The sequence below is a fragment of the Pseudorasbora parva genome, chromosome 22 (genome assembly GCF_024679245.1).
Source record: "Pseudorasbora parva isolate DD20220531a chromosome 22, ASM2467924v1, whole genome shotgun sequence".
Taxonomy (NCBI): domain Eukaryota; kingdom Metazoa; phylum Chordata; class Actinopteri; order Cypriniformes; family Gobionidae; genus Pseudorasbora; species Pseudorasbora parva.
The window spans coordinates 39,943,834-39,953,833 of NC_090193.1; the positions used below are offsets into that span (position 1 = coordinate 39,943,834).

Sequence of the window (10,000 nt, forward strand, 5' to 3'; positions counted from 1 at the left end):
TTACGGGAGGAGCCTGCTAGAAGAAATTTGAGTACCGTTTCCATGGGAACACAATGTCCAATTTCAAAAAGTTTTCACAGGATGAATTGTAAGTTGTAAGCTTTTGAATGATACCTAATTTATGATGATTACTAAAATATAGGATACGAAAAAAAGATATTTTCATAATCTCAAATATGATCAAACTAAATTGAATGGGCTAGAGGAACACTGCATCATAAATATAACAATTAGGGCTGTCCCCGACTAAGGATTTACAGATTCAAATCAGAATTTTCGAATCTCTCTATGGTCGACCGACAGTCGAATCATCTGTGTGTGTGTAAACCATAGACCGTAAAAAAATAAACGGTATAAACGGGTTGGGAAGAGCAGGACACTAGTCAGCAGGAGGCTTAAGGGGGTCGCACACCGGACGCGGAGCTCGGCGGCGCGCCACGCAGCGTCTCAGGTATCGCACACAGGATGCGCACATTTTAAAAGGCTACGTTTATTATACATTTCCCCAAAATATGTTTAGACTTTATTCAAGCTGTTGAACTCGGAATGTAAAACAAATGTGTCTTGTAGCAAAGGGTGAAATCAGTATACCTTAACGATAATATACTTTTAATATAAAGCCTTGAAATGGCGCTCTGTGGCGGGGCAGGATTTAGAACAACTTCCCGAGTCGCCGCGGACAGGCGCCGAATGCCGCCACCGGTGTGCGTACACTCATTGAAAACAATGTGTTCGAATTTTAAAGACGTGGCGCGCCGCCGAGCGCCACCGAACTCCGCGTCCGGTGTGCGACCCCCTTAAGACTATTTTTTATTTTACTTTACACACGGCACACAGCCACCACTTTTAATAAAGTGATCAAAACTATACACTACACATTCGTAAATTAACTGTTCTCTCATAACATTTAAAAGCCGCGATCGAAACAGAACATCACACACACATATATAAAAGAACATTTTGAGAAATAAACCTAAAAAAATACCTGCCTAGAGAGGAAAAGAACACTGAGTGCGTTTATATGCACGTCCTTACGCCGATTGTGCCTAAAGGGGGCTCACACCGGACTGAAGCTCAGCGCCGTGTCTCAGGATCCCACTTCAGGCAGACGTGAACATTATATACGCGCAAGCTTAATTTGGAATCGACTTCTGACAGAAGAGCTGCACGATGAGTGTATCTTGTAGTACAGGGTGAAATCAGTATGTACCTTCACGATTTGAGGGAAATATACATTTAATCGCCGCGGACAGGCGTCGAATGCCGCCGTCGGTGTATGTGTTCGAATTTTAAAGGCGCGGCGCGTCCGGTGCGACGCTCAGTGCCCTTAAAGGGGTGATCGCTCAGCGCCGCGACACGTCTTTATAACACTAATATTGAGCACCCCCTTATTGCCAAAATGGCATGATCCTCGTTTCATAAAACCCGCGAAGATTCGACCATGAGATCAGTGGTCGAATCCGGTCCTGCATATCGATGCATCGAATCTTCGACTATTAGGGGTCACCCCTAATAACAATACACAGAAAACTTAAAGAAATCGCAATGAGATGGAAATATTAACAAGAATTTCAATAAACAGATTTAATGGAGCTCATCACAATGCATTCTGGGATTGAGCACTGTACCTGTAGCATGGATTTTGGGTGCGGCAGCTCTTCGCCCTGATAGATCTTCATGTAGGCCTGAGACAGAGACAAACACACACACACACACACACGGGTCAATCCTACCACACACCTGGGCAATGTAAACCGAATAGGAAACGGTCTTACTTTGAAATACTGCAGTAGATCTCGACATGTGACTTTAGAGCCGCTGATCTCCTTCTCCACCAGATTCTGTGGAGCCAGCAGAAGCGGCACCAGATTCACCAGCTCTCTCTTGAAATCGTCATCGATGTCTACACACACACACACACACACACACACACACAAGTCATTTATTTGGTTCATGTGATTTTCCATTTCAGTGATCAATAGTTCTTTTGGCTATCAATGGGCTGAAACACTCACTCACGATCAAACGTCAAACTAAATTTGGATGCTAATAATTTAATAATATATATATATATATATATATATATATATATATATATATATATATATATATATATATATATATATATATATATATATATCGATTCATCCAAACGATTCATTCAAACGGCGTTTACAAACAGGTCATTGAATCTTTGATTCAGCCGATTCATTCAAACACTGAATCATTCAGTAACGGTTGCTGTGAGACGAAATAGAACAAAAACAGTCAATATTTCATCTAAAATGTAAGTGACTAAATGTTAATGAATTGTTTATGGAACTGTCATAAAAATCAGTATCATTTTCAGTCATGACGGTATTCAGGAAAACACACTCTTGGTTGTGTGATGTTGTTTAACTGTATCATATGTTATAAATATAAAATCTTCACATTGTGAATGTTTACCGCAGTTTCTCAGTGTGAGCGGCGCTCATGTGTTGTGATTTCTCCTCGAGGCTTCGGAGCGTCAACAGCGCAAACTTGTTACCTTCAGTTCATTATACATAATATTAGTATACACTTTCGATAGCCACTTACACTAAATTAATGATCATTCTTGCATTTTGGTGATTCGCTATTTGTTATTGGTGTTTAAACCGCTTGTCCGTCAGGCGGGTAAAATTCTCTTTCACTCGGCCCTTCAAAAAATCCCCTTGTCAAGCGTTAATGTCGAGCCCTGTATATATACACACATTACCAGTCAAAAGTTTGAACACCAAAGGGAAAGTACTATAATATACACAAAGAATATCAATATATAGATATCACTTTTTTACTCTGTATTGTAAATCTTACCTTTCACAATAAAGGTTTCTTTTTGTGAATCAGTATTGGCCTCCACAAACCCATATCAGTCGGGGTATAAGAATAATAATAATACTACACAAACCTCTGTTGTGCAGTCAAAACCCATATTTTAAAGGTTCCTAATTTTGCTTTTACATGCATCAAAGGTTAAAAACCCACTAGTTCTCATAACTCAAGGCATTCACTCACATTCGTGGCTAAGATTATGTGTGAACTAGGGATGCAACAATACAGTGAGTCCACGGTTCAATACATACCTCGGATTTAAACCACAGTTTTTCAGTTCGGTTCGTTTTTTGCTATTCTATTATTAGGCGACAGGAACAGAAAGCGATTAAGGAGAACATTTTTGATTGTAATACTTTTTTCTTTATTTTACTTAAAATACTTGAAAAACCTTACTTAAACTTTACTTTTAAAAAAATACTTGTACACATTCCTAGTGTATTGTATAATATAAATGAAATATATATAAAGATTTACAGTGGCAGCTCAGAGATTGCATTTAAGTCTGAAATTGAATGAATAAATGTAGGCTAAACTTAAAACGTCATAATCTTCAATATAAAATATATATTGATTGAAAGTTACTGTATTATTACTTTATTGTGCTTTGTCTATTTTAATACCGCTATAATTTTATCGGTGAACTGTCGCTTTAAGGACAAGCGCTCACACACACTAGTCTGCGCTGCTAAGACCTGCTCGCATCTCATACAGACACGCGATTTTACTTTCACTTTAGACATAACCGACTGTGTTTAATTATATGATGTGTTTGACAGTATTAGCAGTCGTATGACAGTCGTGCGCGCTCAACGCATGGAAAACGTGAACAAAAACGTTTAACCGGCAAGGCTTTAAAACGCGACTAAACACCGCCTAACTTTAATGCATATGATTGGATATTTGCTCATATCAGCACGTAGACTCACAGGAACACTCAAACACAGCCGAAATAAACTGAGAAATATTTCAAACGAAGAGAAATAGAAATAATTAATTAAATGCAAAACCAAAAAACACAATTCACCAGCGCGTATTGAACCGTGAATGCCGTACCGAACGGTTCAATATTATATGAGTATTGTGGCATCCCTAGTGTGACCTGTCGAATCTATTTAGGGGCATGTGTGTGTGAAATAGGGCTGTGCAATATATCGAAATTATTGAAATATCGCAAATGTACATATCGCAACGGCATGCAGTATCTGAATGATTTTAATAGGCTACTTCAACATTGTGAAAAGTGTCCGTTTTATGTCGATGCATAGCAGAGAATAGACTGGGCACACGACTGTCACTTATGGGACTTGCTTGACGTTAAAAAGAGTTATTAAACACAATCATTTGCAGTCTCGTGCTGTCTGACACACACATGCACTGAAACGCAAACGATTTGTGACATTAATGTTTGCTAAAACACAGCTGGTCCCTTTCAGAAGTTGTAGCGATCCTTTCTTTTCCCAGAAAGAATGTGAAACACAAATGGTTTCATTCTCTGTTTTTAAATATTTTTTAAATATAATTTAAATAGATTTTACACACTAATAGCAATATCGTATCACATATCGAATATCCCATTATTTAACAAGATATTGCATATCACATTTTTCTTCAATATCGCACAGCCCTAGTGTGGAAGTGCGGTCACCTTGTAACCGGCCGTCGAAGTGAGGGTTTGTGGCCACTTTGAGTCCGGGATGAGGCAGCAGGAAGCAGCTGATGCTGGAGAAACAGGAGTGGATGTGTTTCCTGACGTTCTGAAGTTCTTCATGTTGATTCTGCTTCACCTGAGATTAAATCACAGCAGAATACAGCATATGATCGCTCAGCGCTTCTCAACTGATCGTTTTATTGATATAGCATGGTTTATTACGCGCCATCCTAAACACTCATCTCTTGCGTGATACCTAGAAATTTCAAATATTACAATCTATTATGATTTCTGACCTGTAAGGTTGGCAAATTAATAATCATTCACTGTGTGTTAATATGCCAGAGGAGAACTGAGTTTGGTTTCTCCCAAGGTTTATTTTCCAAAGGCTCAGAGAGGACCGAGCATTTGCCGTGGCGGCCCCGAAGCTCTGGAATAGTTTGCCTCTTTATATTAGGCAGGCTCATACACTTGCGGTCTTTAAATCTAGTTTAAAAACTTATTTTTATGGTTTGGCTTTTGACACTCTTGAGTAATGCTTTCTTATTGTTTAATTGTGTTTTGTTCAGTTTTGGCTCTTTTCCCCTATTATTGAATGTTTTGTTTTCGTGTTTTTAAAAATGCTTTATAAATAGATTTTGTTTTGATTTGATTTATTTTTCTCCATCAACGCCCTGAAGGAGTTTTGGTTCCTTTGGCTTTGCTCAGTTGGGGACACTAAAATTATAACACTAAAATTATGATCCAAGTTATTCAACTAAATATACAAATAAAATTAATTAAATTAGGTCTTATTTAATTCTATCTGATTTAAGCAAACAGTGTGAAGAACACGGACTCGGGAGTGCTCTTGTTCAGAAAAGTAACCTACATATTGTTTTAGCCGATTGTAATGTATTTAGTTCAATAAAACACACGTACTGTAAGTGTTGATGGTGTTAATGAATTACCGCGGACATGAGCTTCAGTGCATCGCGCTCGGACTGGTGAGAATGTGCTCGGTGTACAACACTTTTCTTTCGACCTGGAGTTTAATAAAATATAAGCTGAAAATATTGTAGCTTGTAGACTATAACTGCACTTTTGATTTAGAATAGTAATATTAATGTTAATGTTAACCCTTTTATTTCCCTATCAATGTTTGTAGCTGCATCCTTTACGTCTATGGCTGATCTCAATTTCTTAAACGCATTAAATTTGACAGCCCTATTTATATTGAATTAATTCATTTTGTGATTCCAGAAGCCCCACCGCCAGATAATAAAAAAACATCTTGATTTTTTATTCTTTTAGCTTCTCATTATGCTTATTTTGCCTTTTTTAAATAATTTTAAGTCATCTTGGGGGCCCTGCTGGAGAACGTGATTTCATCAAGTACATCTTTGTTGATCCTGGAACAACCTTTCAAACAACCAATCAGATTTGAGAGACAGGTTTGCGGTTCACGCTCAGCACAGTGTCAGGTTTAGACTTGAGTTAGGCCGTTTCCCTCACATCTCCTTCAGGATTTAGGAACATGTTTTGGCAAAACCCGTGAGCGTTAGGCTATACGTGACACGAGCGAGAGAGACCAGGCTCCAACCCACCTGCAGTCTCTTCTCTAGAAACTTGTTTCCTCCATCCAGACCGTAAGCGTGTTCGTACGGGTAGCTCCAGTCTCGGATGAGAAACACCAGGGACTGCACACAAACAGACAGTTACATCTGCATTACTCACACACACGCACACACCGAATGAATCTCACACACTCCGACTGACCCTCTCTCACACACACACGTTTGTTTTTGTGACATATGGGGAAATTCCATAGGCGTAATGGCTTTTATACTGTACAAACTGCATTTTCTATCCCCCTACACGACACACACACACACACACACACACCCCATCACAGGAAACATTCTGCATTATGTTCTCCAAAAAACTCATCATGTATAATTTATAAGATGTTTTCCTCATGGGGACTAAAAAAATGTCCCCACAAGGACAAGGATTTCAGATATTGCCATCTTAATGGGGATCTATTTTGTCACACACACACACACACACACACACACACACACACACACACACACACACACACACACACAGTACCTGGAAAGGTTTCTGGTAGATCTCTTCCATGGCCAATCGGCCGTACTCTGTGAAAAGCTGAAAAACAAGATGAATTTTCTAAGAATTGTGTCACTAGGAGCGACTCTTTGCATTAAGATCTTTCATGAATGTGGGCCCTGAAGTGTGACTGACGTTACAACTGACATTTAACAGGCTAAAACTGGTTTAAAAAGCTAAAGATCTAGTGTTGATAATGTGATATCTCAATGTCATATCTGTTCACATCTCTCTACAGAGCATCAAATCACAGCAGGTTCCTGCAGATAGACAAACGGCATTTAACGGTTTTGAATGCGCAGCTGATTTTACTGGTACACGGGGCCAGTTTGGGCTAGAAGAGTGGCCACGAACAAAAGAGTTATTTGAGTCTGGAGACGATATTCTCAGCCACTAGGTACATATGAGGGCAGAGCCAGAATAGTAAACACTGTCCTGTGACAACAAATAAACGACTAAGCACCAGTTCATCTTTCAATGGTGAAATAACGGTGTAACACGTTCATGGAATAAGGAGGAAGGAGGCGGGAAACGTTAAAGGGTTAGTTCATCCAAAAACTTAAACGCTCAAAACGGCTTAAATCACCTTTCTTTCCCATTCTGACATTCAGTTTGGAGTTCAGGAGATTGTCTTGACCAGGACCACAGCCCTAAATGCATTGAAGCAACTGCCATGTGATTGGTTGATTAGATAATTGCATTAATGAGAAATTGAACAGGTGATCCTAATAATCTATATATATATATATATATATATATATATATCGGCATATCGGATCTTTAAATCAAAAATATTTGTTTCGTATCGACCTTAAGAATCCTTTATCAGTCGGGCTCTACTTTGCTCCAGAGAGGTGTGCTACAGGCAGGTTTAAGTGAAGCGCTGTGGAGCTTCCGAGGATATTAGCCAAGCCCAGCAGCTAATGACATTTTTAAGCCTAATTCAACCTGTAAACACTCATGGATCAACAATCAGACCTTTGCTTCTCACCTGAAGATGTTGCAGATCGTCTTCTTGAACGTTTTGGGACAGATTATAGACCTGTGCACAGAAACAGAAGCATCAGGACACTGAAGGCTCGGGCCATATGATCACCTGAAGCGAGCCGTACCTGTACGGAGCTGGTCATGGTGCTGAGGGCGAACAGGGTGGCGCAGTCTTTAATGGTGGACTGGCTGTCAAACGCTCCCTGTGTGTCCAGGAGCAGCACTGCCACCTGCGGACACACAGATGCTCACGGGTTACTGAGCCAGAATCGCACACACACACACAGGGCCCTATGAAAACACGGACAGTCACAAATACAGAATCTACTGTAGAACATGAAATGCCTCATATTTTGATGAATCAATAAACAGCAGGACTACTGTCTGTGAATATTAAACCACAAAGAGAACACTATAGGAGGACATAAACATCTCTAGAGTCACTTCAGCAGCATTTTACAGTTTAGGGTTAATTATCGTCATAACATCATAAACACACAGAAACTCAAAAGATCTTCCCGACAACCCATCAAAAACAAGTTTGGTTTAACTTGTGGCAGAAATATATCACTGTTGTACAGTAGAATTTAGCTTGGCTTGCTCAGTTGGGGACACTAAAATTTCTATCTAAGTTTTCAACTAAATATCCAAATAAAATTAATTACCAAATTTCAACTATATTACTGATCTGCCAACATTGTCACTCTATGATAAATTAAAATAAACTGATACATCACTGTTTTGTCCAGAACGACTGTACAGCCAAATCTAAGTCTGTTGCAATATTATCATGTTTAACACTGTGAAGCTGCTTTGACACAATCGCAGGGCTCTCCAGTTTTGAACTGAGTTCATTGTGAGATTTCGGCCGTGGCGGCAGCAACAGGGCTTTGGCTGGTACGGGGGTCTGATATGAAAAATGACAAATTCGGACAAATAAAAAAATATGTATTTAATTAGTGTGTGAGAGTGAGTGAGTGAGTGAGTGAGTGAGTGAGTGAGTGAGTGAGTGAGTGAGTGAGTGAGTGAGTGAGGAGGGAATATCTATATCTTACCCAGATACAGCAAATCTATTTTATGATTGGCTGTTCGGTATCTATATATTTTTTTTATTAGATTAACTGGTGCGTGGCAGGGCCGTCAGAACTCGCTTGATTCCTCTAATAGCGCGCAACTTAGTGTGTGTTACCCTGGCGATTTCTCTGGTTGAGAAATACAAGGTGTGGCGTGCGAGCGGGTTGAAATGCGTGTCTCACGCCCATAGCGTGAGACTTGAGTGCTCTGCAATCATCATTGTAAAAGTGCTATATAAATAAAGTTGACTTGACTACGTCTCAATATAATAATAATACTAACACTAATACATTTAATTAAATAACATTTTTAATTTAAACAGAAAAGCTCTGTTGTGCAACACTTAAAGATCAATTAAAAGATCTAATTAAAAAGATCAATTAAATTCATGTTTTATGCCTTCATTTGATTGCCAGAAAAATTTAAAAATACATAGAATCTCAATTAAAAAAAGAAAAAATATATAGAAATGTAAAAATAAAAGTAATAGTTTTTATGAATTAAATTACTTATACAATTATACACTTAATTTCTGATTTTTAAAATGTAATTAAACCATTAAAGAAGGAATCAATAAAACTTAAAAAACAAATAGAATTAAACAAAGTATGTCATTTTTGATATTGTAACTATTTAATAAATAGTTCAATTGTATAGATCCGGGGTTGTGAACTCCGGTCCTGGAGAGCCTCAGTCCTGCAGAGTTTAGCTTCAACCCTTATCAAACACACCTGAGCAAGCTAATCAAGGTCTGAAGGTTTAATAGAAAGCTGCACGCAGGTGAGTTTTTTTCAGGGCTGGAACTGAACTCCGCAGGACTGAGGCTCTCCAGGACCGGGGTTCGCCACCCCTGGTATAGAACTACAAACGTTGATAAAATAAAAAAAAAGTATTAGAAAACTACAAACATGGCAGATGTGCGAGTCTGCCGAGTCTGCCGACGTATAGCTGATTTAATTTTGAAAACAATGTTCTATTTAAAATGTCACACTTACTATTTATCCAACAGTTTAAATGTTTTTTCATACATAAAAATATATAGATGGAATTAAGGGGGTCCCCCATTATGGTTCATCATATTTGGGGGTGCTTGGCATCATAAAGTTTGAAAACCCCTGGTTTATGCAACTAGTCCTTAGGTGTTGGTTTTGTCTGATGTGGGCTGATTTTTACCTGGCTGCCATCCGGTTTTTCCACCACAAACACCTCACTCCAGGCATGAATGCCCGTCGTCTCGCGCTCACAGCCGCCCCTCCAGGTGAAGCCCGTCAGCGGCTCTTCATTCCCACCCAGCCAGAAATCTGAGCTCTGACAGAGACA

General features: G+C 39.0%; 1 protein-coding gene across 2 annotated transcripts in view; it reads right to left on the minus strand.

Annotated features, from left to right (window-relative positions):
* The window catches only part of LOC137058902 (atlastin-2-like), a 38,136-nt gene that overhangs the window by 10,335 nt on the left and 17,801 nt on the right, over positions 1-10,000 (minus strand). For both annotated transcript variants that reach the window (XM_067432407.1, XM_067432406.1), the window contains exons 3-10: positions 9,854-9,988; positions 7,732-7,836; positions 7,611-7,661; positions 6,602-6,658; positions 6,094-6,186; positions 4,505-4,643; positions 1,776-1,903; positions 1,629-1,685 (exon numbers count right to left, since the gene is read on the minus strand). In XM_067432407.1, coding sequence (XP_067288508.1) covers positions 1,629-1,685; positions 1,776-1,903; positions 4,505-4,643; positions 6,094-6,186; positions 6,602-6,658; positions 7,611-7,661; positions 7,732-7,836; positions 9,854-9,988 — 765 coding nt within the window. The remainder of the gene's footprint in view (positions 1-1,628; positions 1,686-1,775; positions 1,904-4,504; positions 4,644-6,093; positions 6,187-6,601; positions 6,659-7,610; positions 7,662-7,731; positions 7,837-9,853; positions 9,989-10,000) is intronic.